At 42.2% G+C, this 14,862-nt stretch overlaps 1 protein-coding gene across 2 annotated transcripts in view; it reads left to right on the top strand.

The window, feature by feature from the left end:
* FER (FER tyrosine kinase) overlaps positions 1 to 14,862 on the top strand; it is a 612,331-nt gene that overhangs the window by 75,713 nt on the left and 521,756 nt on the right. For both annotated transcript variants that reach the window (XM_029572126.1, XM_029572135.1), the window contains exon 3: positions 9,749 to 10,024. In XM_029572126.1, the coding sequence (XP_029427986.1) occupies positions 9,818 to 10,024 (207 nt within the window). In that variant the 5' untranslated portion in view covers positions 9,749 to 9,817. The remainder of the gene's footprint in view (positions 1 to 9,748; positions 10,025 to 14,862) is intronic.

Genomic DNA, 14,862 nt, shown 5'->3' with positions numbered 1-14,862 from the left:
AGTGCATTTTTAAATTGACAGTGATGTGTTAGAATCTGCACTGAGCACTTTAAACACTGCACTAAGACATTACTTTTAGTTAGATACCTTTTGTGACAGGTTACTAAAATGCCACTTATAAAATAGTAAATGACAACAGAAGACGACCAAATTGGCCATTCCAGTCTATGTAGTTGAGATTCTTCCACTTTGTGTAGATGAGAATTCAAATTCCCATGTGCATCCCCATACCAACTTCCCATATCTTTCACCTGATCTGTCAACCCACCATTTTCCACCATTGCCCTTCATATCAGTCGCAAACATACCTAGAATTCACCAAAGCACTGGCCTTGGCCACTTCCACTGGTATGCTACTTCAGGTCTTTTCATTTTTCTCTCAGAGTTTTGCAAGGCTAACACCAAATCTAACATCCAGGACCCCTACCCATGTCTTACTGTCACATTTTATAATAATCCATGCAGCCACCAAAATTAGTGAGGTAATTGTCCACAATTTCCAGCCTCCCTGTGTTCATTGAATTTTGGATTTTAACCTTTATCCCATGGTCTTAGCCCAATGCACCCATACCACTGTTGGGTTCGGAATTGTTGCTTCATGCAGGTTAACTCTAGGATACACCTATTTTTGTGGTACCACTAGATCATACATCCCCTAAACCCTTAATTTTTTTCCATCATTTTTATTGAAATTTTGAAGCAGTACATGAAAGAATACTGTAACATAATAAATCATGTTCATCAAAGAAAGGATATGTAAGTCAAAGCTATACACAAGCAAATCAATGGTCATAGGCACACGTCAAAGTATAAAGCCCCAAATTGTAGCTAACGAACTTGTATACAAACCACTTCAGGCTTACCCCTCCCAACACCATCATTCAAAAATGCATATTCTATGTAAAGTAGAGGCATAGTTGACCTTTCAGTTTTCACTACTGAGTACACTTTAGTCTTGAGGGAATTCTGCGCTACTGCAGAGTGCAGAATTTGCACAGAATTCCCATTTTCTGCACAGAATTGCCAAATTCTGCGCCGGAAATAGCAGAGGAAACCCTGGCATGCCGTGAATGGAGCGCATCCTGCATGTGCCACGGGATGTGCTCTGTTCGTGGCGAAGATGAAGGCCCTGGCACGCCTTTTGGGGTGAAGATGGAAGGCCCCCATGTGCCGCGAATGGAGTGTGCGCTGCTCGCGGCGAAGATGGAAAACCCCAGTGAGAGAGAATGTGTATATATGTGTGTGTGTGTGTGAGAGAGAGAGAGAGGGGGGAGGGGGAGCAGGAAGGTGTGAGAGGAGAGCATGGGAGGTAAGAGAGCGGGCGGGGGTGCTTGAGTGTGGGTTTCAGAGAGGGAGAGCCTATATGAGCAGATTGTGAAGGAGTGTTTATGTGTGAGAGATTGGGAGCTCATGTGTATGAAAAAGGGATCGTGTGTATGTGAGGGTACTAGCTTGTGTGAAGCGATTGTGTATGTGTAAGACAGAGCCTGTGTGAAGGGGTGCATGAGAGAGAGACATAGGTAGCCTGTGTGAGGATGTATGTGTGAGAGAGAAAGGGAGCTTGTGTGGATTTGTATGCAAGAAAGAGGGCCCTGTATGAGGGGATGTGTGTGAGAGAGTGAGGGAGCCTGTATGTGGGTGTGTGTATTAGAGAGAGGGAGCATGTGTGTGTGTGAGGGAGGGAGGGACAGAGAGGGAGCCTGTGTGAGGGGTAGTACTGAGAACAGGGTCAAACTCTGGGACTGGCGATAGAGTGGAAGGGGTTGAGCCTAGAGGTGGAGGGGAGAGATACTGGCAGGTGGAGGAGTTGGGGCCTGAGAGGCCAAAGTGGCCAGGGGAGTAGGGAGAGCGACTGGAAGGGACATTCTGCTCAGAATATTTAAAATTCTGCATCTTTAAGTAATAACTTTTTTCTGTATTAATTTAAAATGTAATTACTTAAAGACTGTCATGTAAATTGTGTTATTTTGACCAATATAAAGTTTGCAGAATTTTGCAGAATTTAAAGTTTTTGTGCACAGAATTTTAAATTTTTTTGCACAGAATTCCTCCAGGAGTAACACTTGAGGCAATTTGTAAGAAAATGTCTAATCGGGTGCAACTGTGCTTGGACGAGCATTAGGGGGAGAGATGTGCCTCAAAAGGTCTCCAGGTGTTTAACATAGAATGAAAATGTTTAGGTGTGCTTGAGCGTGTAGTGAGAAACTCGGAGGTGAATTTTTTCTCCATGCGGGCAAATCAAGCTTCTGGGCTAGGGAGTGAATCTCCTTTCCAGTGTGCAAGTAGAGTTTTCCTCCCCACCAGACTCATTTGTTTTTCAGTAAATGGTGTATATTCTTCTCATACTGTTGCTTGACACAGGTGAAATTGCCAAATAGCCAGATGTTTGGGTGTATGGGGATCTGAAACCCTGTAATTGCAGCACAGATCTCTCCCACTTTGCACCAAAATGAGTAAATACAAGGACAGGACCAAAATACATGTGAATAAGTTCCCACCTCGGTACCACATTTACAACAGGTATTGGTGGGGGACTGTTTTGTTTTAAACACCTTATCCGGGGTCGAATAGTATTGCCAGAGAAATTAGAATTGCATTTCTCTTAAAATGGTATTTTCAGTTAAGCATGGGATGTCCAGAAAACATTCCTTAAACTCCGGAAAGGAGAGGCCAAAGTCTACGAAACTAGGCCATGGAAGGCTTATGTGTTTTGTTTTGTTTTTTCCTACAATTATATCTCTTAACAATTTAGCAGTTTTATTCTTGAAAAGTGTCTCCCAGAGTCCAAATGAAATGCCTTACTTTGAAGGTAGGCATAAAACTCCTTCCAGGATATCTGGAACGTCTTCTGTAACTCCTGGAAGCTATATAATTCTCCTGTGACTGGTAAACATTCATTAGATCCTTCTTCCTCCAACCACAAAAAAACGACTGTCCCATCCCCGGAGGGAATAGGATATTATTACAAATAGTTAATAAGGAAGACACCTTAGTGGATCGCCAGTGTTTTGGCAGAGGTATGACCAAGCCTTTCTACATGATCGGACTAACAAAAGTTGTTTTATTGCTGGAGATAGTAGTTTAGCCTCTATTTGCAGCAAGCAATTAAGAGAGGCCACCTCTAATCATTGGGTTAAAGGCTCATAGGGAATTGAGAAGTATGATTCAAGTATAAAATCTGTCACACATCTCAACATACAAACTAAGTTGTATAGTCTGAAATCTGGGCAGCCCAAACCCCCTTGTTCCTGGGGTTTACACAGAACCCGAAAGGGGAGGCATGCTCTTTGCCCAACCCACAAACAGGTACGCATTAAACAATCAATTTTTTAATATCTTTTTTGTTTAACCATAGGGGGACCATTTCAATACATATAACCATTTCGGGACAATCATTTATTTATTTATGTTCTTTTTTATACCGAAGTATAGCTGAGTGCCTTCACCCCGGTTTACAGTGTAACAACTTCATACAATGAACAGGTTATAAATTATAACACAATATAAACATAGTTATAACATCTCGGCAGCAGCAGAGTATAACATGTTAGAATGAGACAATTTAAGGCTTAATTTAGAAGAAACTTATTAAAGAAGTATTAGAGTTCAAGATGAAGGTTGATATTGATATATATATTGATCATATCAGTCTGTGAATGATTGTCTAAACAACCATGTTTTTAGTTCTTTTTTGAATGTTTTGGAATCTTTGATGGAACTTAGGTATCCTGGGATAGAGTTCCATTCTGTTGGTCCAGCTATAGAGAAGGCTCTATGTCTGGTAGAGGATAGTTTCATCTATTCAGCTATTAAAGCTGAATTTTCCCTATGAGAGTCAATGGCAGGGCTCTCCAACTGGGTAGGGATTTCGACATTCCCTTAATCAAGGGGATGACATTCGCCCTATACAGCGAGCTCAGTTCTCTAGGGATTCTAACTCCTAAATACTTAATTTCTTTGGTAACCCATTTCAGTGGAAAGTGGCCCACCCAAGCTTGTGCAACATTCCCACTTATGTCTAAAGCCTCAGACTTGTCCTGATTAATTTTCAAACCTGCAAAATAGCCAAAGGATTCCTACAGGGCCAGGAGGAGAGTTAGAGCTTTCGTTGGGTGTGTGAGAAAAATTAAAACATCTGCAAAAGCAGTAGTTTGAAAGGACAGTTTCCCAGGATTGAATCCAGTGATATTAGGATTAGAGGCTGTCTTCCTCATGAGAGGGTCTATAGATAGGATAAATAGAATAGGAGATAAAGGGCATGCCTGCTGCACTCCCCATTGTATTATTACACTATTCGACTTAACCATTTGCAATGATATATGAAAGGGGGTCAGAATAAAAGAGTAATATTCGCCATTATATTTCCCTGAAACCCATATCTTCTTAACACAGAAAAGGGATAAGGCCTGGATACACGATCAGAAACTTTTTCTGAGTCAAAGCTGATAGCTAAAGCTGATTCTTGCTTTTTTTTTTGGTAGATTTGCATAGCTGTGAGCAATTTAATAATGTGTACTAGCTGTCCACCCTTTAACAAAGCCCACTTGGTGTTCTGAGATGAGTGAGGACAAGATCAAGCTGAGTCTGTCTGTCTGTCTACCAATACCTTTGCCAGAATCTTAAAGTCACAGTTAAGTAGTGAAATGGGACGGTATGAAGAGGGGAGTAGAGGGTCTTTACCTGGCTTTGCCAAAATCATAATATGCACCACATTAAAATCTTTTGGAAAAGAACCCTTACTCAGGGCATCTACATAAAAAGCAGTCAGAGGGGCCTCTAACTGAGATTTCAGCCCTTTGTAAAAATTGTAAGATAGTTGGTCTGGGCCTGAGGATTTGCCCGATTTGATGTCAGATACAGCATTGAGGACCTCAAAAGATTGGATCGGTCTGTTCAGAAACTCTAATTGAGCCTTTGTTAGCCCTGAGAGTTTTAAATCTGAGAAAAATATATCCTCCTCTTCTTTCCCACCCGGAGTATCATCAGTGCAGAGGGAATCATAAAAAAGTTTAAACTCCTCACAGATCTCTGGTTTAGGTGACACTATTTTCCCTTGCACAGTCTTCATCTGCTGAATAGCTGTTTTACCCCACGAGGTACACACTGAATTGGCCAGTTGTTTCCCTGCCTTGTTCCCGAATCTGAAAAAGTAGTGCTCAGCAACCTGTAAGCTCTGCTGTGCCCTTGGATTCAGGTAGACATTCAGACTTTCTAAGATGGTACAATATACATTCTTATTCTCTTTGTTGGGGAACCGTCTCAGACTCCTTAGCCATTTTTAATTTAGCTTCTAACTGAAGGATAGTTTGACTTAAAATGCTTTTTTCTTGCCCTTAAAAATGCAAATATTTCGCCCCTCATAACAGCTTTCCCAGCTTCCCAAAAAAGTGGAGGAGATATTGTGTGTTGATTGTGAAAAGCATAAGCCTCCTGTCGTTTCTTTAAAAAAAAATAAATCTGAAACTCAGGCTCAGAACTAAGGAAAATTGTAAATTTCCAAATATAATCCCGTATTCCCAAACCCAAAAAGGCAAAATCTACCCAAATGGGGGCATGATCAGAGATTACGTGTGAGCCAGTCTCAGCCTTTGTAATAGGTGGGAAGAGTTCCTGGGCAAACAAAATATAGTCTATGCAGGACAGGGAGGCATGAGCCCTATATACATGTGTGTTTTTTTTTCCTCCGGGTGTAATGTTCTCCATATATCTAGTACTCCAAGCTTCTGGCAAAGGTATGCTACTCCCCTACACTTTCTCTGAGAGGGTTGGAGGGCATTTGTCAAGAGAGGTGTCATGGACAGAGTTAAAATCTCCAGCAAGGAAGAGGGCCCCCTGGGAGTGTAGGACTAGCATGTTATACAGAGTAACAAAGAAAGAATGCAAATAATCATTGAATGTGTATATATTGCAAATAGTAATATCCCTCCTGTTCAGGCATCCCGTAAGAAAAATCTATCTGCCATTTGGATCAGACAGGAATTTTGTTACTGTAAAATTAATATTTTTGTTAATCAGGATGGCGACTCCTGCCTTTTTATCTTTGGCTGGGGAAAAATAACACGAGCCCACCCAAACCCTACGTACTTTCTCGCTCTCGATTCTTGATAAATTAGTTTCCTGGTTGCATGCCACTGACGCTTTACATCTCCGCAAATGTTGCAATATCGTCTTCCTCTTAATGGGGAGCTTAAACCATTCCCAGTCCATGAAATCACTCTGGGCATTACATCTAGGAATAGTAACTATAAAGCGACTTAAAAGCCCAGATGTATGTATGGTTAGCAGGCACGGCTCCCAGCCAAACCTTGCTCACTATATGCTTTGCAGGGACATATATAGAGAGTCCATTATGCTATAGTGAAAGAGCATGCAAATTCCCCAAAGGGCCAAAGTGCCCTGGCTCAGTCTTAGCTGAATAAGCTGCTTCATCTGTCCCTGAGTGCCTCCAAGGGAAGACTTAAATGCTGCCAAAATAACCCAAATCCCATAAAAGAATAGCATTCTGTTATACCCCTTTACCTGGTATACCTCCGCCCCTTCCCCCCTCGACACACAATAGAACAAATTCATCCCCCTAACACAATAGGGGATTGGAATCATGTGATTATCGTGATCAGGAGTCGTGCCCCAAACCACTGTAAAAGGAAGGTGGCCCGGTTCGACCAAAGGATTTCTTAAAAAGATACCAGTAACCATTACAAATTTAAAACAGAAAAGGGAGACATTTAAATCAGGGAGAAAATTACTGTGATCAGTGGTCCAGTCAGATAGCATAAACATAGTTCAAATTTAGCCTTCTTCATCTACAAACATGCTTCCATCTAACATGGACTCCGTAAAGGGAAGTAAAAGTCCCAAGTTCCATATGGTTGTTGGAAACTTAGATTGTGAGCCCTCTGGGGATAGGGAAATACCTACAGTACCTGAATGTAATCCACTTTGAAGCGCTGAAAAAAGTGTGAAAAGTGGAATATAAATCTAAATTAAATAAAATAATTAATCAACTTAACTGATCAGGCTGGGTCGGGGTTCTACCTCTCACTTTTCGCTCTTCCATTCGAAAGTGAATGCTGCAAACCCATTACCTGTGCAAGCCAGATGCCGCAAACGAGGTAGCGGCTCAATTGAGAGGGTTTTAAAGGAACAGAAATCTTGCTGAGAAGGGCACTAGCCTCCAATCCTTTTGTCTAAGCAGAATCTCCATTCTGCTCTGATTGATTGGTAGTTGCCAGGCTCAGTCGCTCGCTCCTTCGGGAAGCTTATTCACAAAAGTCTGGGCCTCTTTAGGACAGTCATAGACTTTAATTTTACCATACCATATTATATTATATTATATTATATTATATTATATTATATTATATTATATGCTTGGCTGGAAACTGCAGGGAAAACGAATTTGGCGTTTGAAAAGAGTGGAACATATTGGAGAGAAGCTTCAGCAGAGGTGTTGCAACCTTAGCGGAGTAATCTTGAAATATTCGGATCCTGTGGATTCGGAAAGTCAGTGCAGGGCATTTGAGAAATGCTTGCATAATCAACATTTTGGGGTAGATTTTAAAAGCCCTGCGCACCGGCGCGCCTATTTTGCATAGGCCGCCGGCGCAAGCAAAGCCCCGGGACGCGCGTTAAGTCCCAGGGCTTGCTAAAATGGGCGGTCCAGGGGCGTGTCCGGGGGACGTGTCTGCGGTCCAGGGCGTGTGGCCGAGTGCCCCGGCACAGCGGCCTGTGTCGGGGCCTGGCCAGCCGGCGCGCGCAAGTTATGCCTGCCAGCGGCAGGTGTAACTCCATCGAGCAAGGTGGGGGGGGGGGGGTTAGATAGGGGAAGGGAGGGGACAAAAAAAAAGTTCCCTCCAAGGCCGCTTCGATTTCGGAGGGAACAGAGGCAGGCTGTGCGGCTCGGCGCGCGCAGGCTGCCAATTTTGCGCAGCCTTGTGCGCGCCGACCCCGGATCTTTTAAAAATCCGGTGTACGCTGTTTTTTAAAATGTATCCCTTCATGTGTGAAGTTAAGGAGCTTCGCAATTGCCATTCGTGGTCTAGAATCTGAATCCTTTTTTTTTTACTCCGATGCGATGAGCCTTTTCACTACGGAAGTGAGATTTAATGCCCTCGAGGCCCAATGCATCTGGGAGCCATTTCCAGAATTTTGCCCAGGTTCTGTTCTGTGATGGATTCTGGTAGGCCCATAAATCTTAGATTGGAATTCTGTGAGCGATTTTTCTAAATCATCCAGTTTTGCCCCTGCTCAGACAGAGATTTTTCTAGGGCCACAATTTTAGCCGTGCCAGCTAAAGCGTCATCCTCTAGCGCCGAGACGCACCTTCTACCTGATCCATCCTAGGGCCGAAGTCTGTAATCGCAGTTTTAACTTCTAATTGTGAAGAAATGCCGGCTAGCTTTTCATCAAGCGCAGTGAGGAGCACCACTTTTATTTCAGACATAATCATAGCCTGCGGGGTCTGAATTGAAATGAGTTCTTGCTCTGCTGCTGTCGCCGCCATTTTAACTGCAGTTCCACGTGGTATCTCCTTGTCCTTTTTTCCACTCCGTGTGGGCATCCCCGGGGAAGATTTGTTCATATAGGGCACTATCGACATGTGCTCTGCAGGTATGGAGGTGATCTGCTCCGTAGAAAAGGGTGGTTGGAGCTGTAAGAAAGCAAAGTAGGAGCGAGGTACCTGGAGCTCAGAAGGGAGTGACCGTCCTAGCTCACCACATCACATGACTTCCCCCTAAACCCTTAATTTATTGCAGTTTACATGTAAAACAGGAGCCAACTCCAACCCCCCCCTCCCAAAACTTTGCACAGATAAGAAATCAGAAATTCATAATTAAAAGGAATATTTCTGGTAAACCAACAGTATGGTTTCTTTATTTTATTAACAGAAAAAAAATATTGACAGCATTTTCATGCCCAATAAAATTTAAACAAAAACTGAAAACATGGCTTTTCCTACAGGCCTATACTTAACCTATATGCTCTCTTCCTATTCCTACAGCTTTGCGCACTAATTTACTTAAGAATACAACCCTAATTCTCTCTCACTACTCCTAATCTGTTTTGATCTATTCCTATCGTTTGTATATAAAACATTTCTACCCCAATCCTTTCTCCCTTATTTAATTTTCTTTTCCCAACTTTGTATTAAAAAAAAATACATCCCATTTATTTATAGTCTTATACGTTCAGCGATACAACAATGTACTACTATTATATCCTCCCTTCCATTGTTCCGTCTCCTCCTCCACCCCCTCCCCCCCCCCCCCGGTTAATAAGTTAAGTTAATTGTAAAGCACTGTAGCAAATGTTTGTTTTATTTAGCACAGTTGCAATGTTTCTGTTAATTGTGAGCCGATGTGAGGTTACTAAACAAATGTCGGTATATAAAAACTGCAAATAAATAAATAATACTTTCCAAAACTAGAGATTGCTTTCTGAACACATGAATAAAAATTAAGGTCCTGGGTGCTTAAATTTTTATATCAGTGTGGCATGCACTAAAATGTTTTTTATTTGTATTTATCAGTAACTGATGTTTTCTTGAGCCCTTATGTATATGTTTCTCTAAAGTGGAACCTGTGATTGCTAGCGATTCAAGTCCTTTCTTACATCATGTTTTGGGAATATATTGCAATTTCAAATTCATTAGTGACTACTTGGATACAATTGCTTTGTTAAATGACGTAAAGTTAGTATATTACTAGGGTCTCTCTTAGCTAATTTGTGACCACTTTTGTTCTTTCCACAGATATGGGCATGTGCTAACTAGAAGAGTCTCCTCTGTATCTTGTGGTGACTGTAGTGCTTTCAAGTAACAATGGGATTTGGAAGTGATCTGAAGTATTCCCATGATGCTTTGTTAAAACTGCAAGACTGGGAGCTACGACTGTTGGAAACAGTGAAGAAATTCATGACCCTGAGAATAAAAAGTGACAAAGATTATGCGTCCACTTTGCAGAACCTTTGTAATCAAGTTGATAAAGAGAGTGCTTTGCAGTTGGATTACATTAGCAATCTGTCCAAGGTAAGAAAACTAATTTCAATAGTAATATGAAGTAGAGGTAGTTTGTTATAATTTAGTTTTTATATTCTTGCAATTAGTAGAAACACCTGTAAGTTAAGATTTGTTTTAATTCTGCACAAAGTGATGCTCGAGCTGACATGTACATTTTTTAGTGTAGGCTAGTAAAGTATTTTGTGATGTATACTGGTTAGAAAGATTGAACTGGGTCCATGTTAAATGACGGGTAGTCCTAAATTTGTAATTCTTTGAAAAATAGCATTTTTGATTGAATTTTATTTATTATTTTTACCCCTGCCCTTTTCTTCCATTATGGTAGTGTTAGTCTACTTGAATGCACAGAAATAAGTAAACAAAAAAATATAAGGTGATAACCCTTTTTTATTGGACTAATTTACTATATTTTTTAATAACTTTTGGAAGTGTCACACCCTTCATCAGTATAGCTCTTGAAAGTTAGATGAATAGTGTATTAAGTTAGTCCAATAAAAAGGTACCACCTTAATTTTTTTGGTTGTTGACTTTTTTTTTTCCTAATAAAAATAAATGTTTATCTGTGGATGGTTTTTGTGGTGTTCCCTTGGAAACTGGACTTTTCAATGCTGTTATACCAATTGGGGCAACGCAGCAACATTCCATTGCTAACACACATGTAGACCTGGAATATATAATTTTTGTGACATACAGGTTATTTTTAGGCTCTGTGACAGAAGATTCATATATTGCTGCTCACTCATTCTGGGTTTTGGGGAAGGTTGGGGAGACATCCTATGGTTTGCATTCCTCTTTACTTTGCAGTATTACAATTTCATGAAGTAAATCTCCAGAGTTACTGAAAGAAAAGTATGTATGAAAGTTGAAAAGGAAATCTATTTCTTCATCGACACATAGGATTAATCAGCCATAACCAGTGAGTAACGATGGTTGGCAGAAGACCAGCTGCACTGAGCATATTGGTGCAACTGTCACAAGGTACATCGGCGCAGTGTGTCCCAGGCCTCTGTGCTTGCTCCACCAAGCTCTTCTTCACCATCATCTGCCACTGTGATACCCATTGACGAAGATCCCATTGGGTATCAGAGGAAAATGTTTTTCTCACCTGAGATGGTGGGGAATTTCTTTACCTTCTTATGGTAGTATCTGCCATGCCATGTAGGGGTAACTTGCATGGTGCAGCAGATACTATCACAAGAAGCTTGCTGCGTAGACTGGATGGACCTTTTTGGTTCTTTTCTGCCATCATTTCTATGTTACTATATTACTTCCTGAGGACCAGAGAGGGAGGATGGAGTCTCTCCTATCCATGGTTGAGGAGCTTTTTCTTTACAAGTGGGGGGTCAATGGAGTCCCTGGCATGTCCAAGCATCCCCTTGAGGAGGTTCACTGGTTGGAGCAAATCCACTCAAGGTCATGATTAGTTTTCCCTCTCTTCAAGGCATCGCCCACTAGGAATGCAGAGGGAGAAGTTGTGGAATCCGTTCAGAGTTCCTGTCAGTCCCTTCTCCATCAGACCATCAAAGATCCCCTCCCAGGTCGCCTTTCTATTCGTCAGGGTCATATATGATATACTGCCATGGTCTGAGGATGAGGAGTTGACAGGGGATACCATTTCTCTGGCCCTGCCAAAATAAACCTCGGCCCTATGGACCTTAACTACTCTCGTTTTCTGGAGAAAATGGCAATCATGCTGCAATGTAATCTCAGGATGAAGACTGTCGAACAAATGTTTTTGGACTGTTAGTTTATCCAACCTCCTGCGGAGTCAGCTTCTGTCCTGGTGTACGGTCTGCTAAAGGGCCTCTAGATGAGAATGTGGCATTATCCCATGTCTTGTCTGTTGGTGGCATTCAAGATCAACTTAAAGTATGGTGTCCAGGCCTTCCCTGGTTTTAGAGTTGTCCAGCTACCACACTTCTGTGGTGGTGGAATCTGCCTTAAAACATGCTTGATGCTCGCTGGAGCATTCTAACACTCTTTCCAGTGGTGGCCTATCTGAGTCAGAATTACCTGGAGGATCCAAAAGAATAGATCCAATTCTCCTTGCTTAAAACCAAGGATAAGCAGTGACTTTCCCCTCATGGCTAGTAATGGTTTATGAACTTTTCCTCCAGGAACTTGTCCTAAATCATTTTGGAACTATCTATTCTAACTACTTTCGCCACATCCTTTGGCAACACATTGCACAGTTTAATTGTGTGCTGAGTGGAAAAAAATACTTCTTTTGATTTAAATGTGTTTCCTATTAGCTTCATGGAGTTGACCCCCCCCTTAGTCCTAGTACTATTTGAAAGGGTAAGTAACTGTTTCTCAGAAATGCTTCCAGAGGCAGACTGAGCTTTAGCATCTCAATGCATGAATGAGATAATGGTGCAGGGCTTTTGATTCATTACGAACTGGTGAATCTTTTGGGGAAGGGAAACTTATTCCAATGGGATGGGAGCCATATTAACCAGAAAGAACCTGGCTGCTAATGCTAAGAATGAAAAAGGATAGAGAGGAGTAGTTAAACTAGATCAAGGGGGAAGTCGACCGTCACTCAGGAGTGCATAAGTAACTTAAAAGGACACCGTTAAAACAGGGATATTAGAACATCTTGATAAAGATGTGGAAAGACCCAAGGTAACTCAAGTGAATTTGGATAACGAGCAGACAAATATTAATAATTACAAATTACTCAAAGAATGATAATAAGCAAGAATCATGCTTTAAACCGTCTGCAATATACCAGCCCCTGTGGTTCAAAATGATATTCCGGCCCTGTGCTCATGAAGAGGAAGCAGTCTAAAGCACCACATTCCTGCTACTATGCTTTGTATCAAGGAAGCTGGGATTGGATCATATGTCTTAAGAGGGAGAAAGGGTTTCAGTATGGGTGCTAGTAAGGCAAGGAAGTGACGGAGGATTACAATTGGGACAGGACATGGGAAAGTAAGGGGATCCAGGGGGATTGTGGAATGTCTGTGGGTGAGATGAGTGAGGGGATTAAAGACAGTATAGGCCCGGTGAATGTGTGAGAGCAGGTGAGGGGTTGTGGGAGGTAGGAAAAAGTGTGCATGTAGTAAGGAGAATAAAAGCGGTGTGGAATATATTTGTGAGAGTGAATGATGAAGTGTGGGGCATATGATCTATTTTGATAGTATTGTTTGATGTAGATTACCTTGGATTGAATTTTTTTTCAAGGAAGCCAGTATTAAAGTATAACTGAACATAAAACAATACTTTTTGAGAGTGAGCAAGAAAAGGGGTCTTCTGGAGAAGTTGTTCCAATCTTTTGTATGGCTGGGACCGGCTAGCTACTTTCCTTAAATTCAACGCTGATGAAAGGAGGGGGAAGGATCCTCCAAAAAAATTAAACATGTAGGGGAAAGAATATGCTCTTTCTCTCATATGGTCTTTAATCTCATAGATCAGCCCTGCCACTGATTTGCATCATTTTAAGAAGTTAGCTAGACAGCTTAAGAAAATTGTTTTTTAAAAGTTCCTGTTATTAAAAAAAAGAACAGTACTCTCCCCCCTCTTCTTTCCTTTCCCAGCCAGCCAACAGCATTATCCTCAGAAATAAAAATAAAAACCTCTTTTCTTCCCAGTCAGCCACTAATTGATCATTGAAAACAAAATTCCTCCAGCTTTTTTTTTCTCCCCTATCCAGTCAGCCACCAGTTAGTCATTTAAAAAAAATTCTCTTTCTCTTCTGTCACAGTCAGCCACCAGCTTGTTTAAAAAAAAAATCCTCTCCCTCCCCCCTGTCAGCCAACAACACTACAAAAATTAATACCTACTCCTCGTGGATTTTTTTTTTTCATTTGGGGTCTATCCTATGAATATCAGTGGGAGTGAAGCAACTGTTGTTGAGCCGGCATGAGACTGAGTCAGTGTCTGCTCTGCTCTCAAGCCTTGTGGTGACTTCATCCTCTCCTGGCTTCTTTACGTGGTGCAGGGCCTGAGAGTGGAGGAAATGCTGAATTAGTTTCGTCCTAGCTCAACATTCAGCAGTAGCTGCTTCACTCCCAGTGATGGGCCCTGAATACTGGCCCCATATGGGGTGGGGGGGGGGGGGGGGGGGGGGAGGTCCATAGAGCAGGAGAGGGGAGGTGGGTTAGGAAAAGGCTTTTCTGGCTATGGAGCTGCAGGGCAGATTTTGCTTCCTCCTTATCTTCTTGCAATTGCCATCACTTCTCAGACTGGCAGAAATTCTGCTAGGCACCAGTGTCAGGCCATGGATCAGGATCCCCCCTCTTTATGCTTCCTCTTCTGTGAGCTTCCCTTCTTCCCCTCATCCCCTGTATCTCCTGTCCATCTGCCCCTCGTCCTGAGATCCCTTCTCCATCTCCCTCAGAGATCCTGTCCTCTAGGTGGGGGGAGGGGGGAGGGCAGGAGCAAGGGTGGATGTGGGGAGGAGGGAGTTGATTGGAGTTGCTGTAGAATAGGAGTTAGGGAATCAAAAAGCTGTGGAGTGTGAGTGAGGAAATCAAAAAGCTATGTGATGTGAATGAGGAGATAGGAGAGTTTGTAGATATGGACAAGATCAGAGGAGATGTAAGTGAGGGGACTGAAGGGCATGTGAGTGAGAGAGAGGATCTGATGGGGGGCAGTGTTGTGAGTGGATCATTCTTTCCTTTCCAGATCCTAGACCTCCCCCCCCTCCACTCCCTTATCTCTCCTCCCCTTTCTCTCTCCTCCCTTTGTGCTGCTATCCTCCTCCATCCCTTGTCTCTCTATCTCTTCTGTTTGAGATCCTTCTTCATTTTCGTCCTCTGAGATTCCCTCTCTCCTCAATTCCAGATCCTTTCCCATCCTTCATCCCTTTAGTCCCCAGTGCCAATCACTAAGCTCCCTATTCT

Source organism: Rhinatrema bivittatum, chromosome 1 (genome assembly GCF_901001135.1).
Source record: "Rhinatrema bivittatum chromosome 1, aRhiBiv1.1, whole genome shotgun sequence".
NCBI lineage: Eukaryota > Metazoa > Chordata > Amphibia > Gymnophiona > Rhinatrematidae > Rhinatrema > Rhinatrema bivittatum.
Note: the sequence above shows the minus strand (reverse complement) of the source record. Positions and strands in the feature narration are given on the sequence as shown.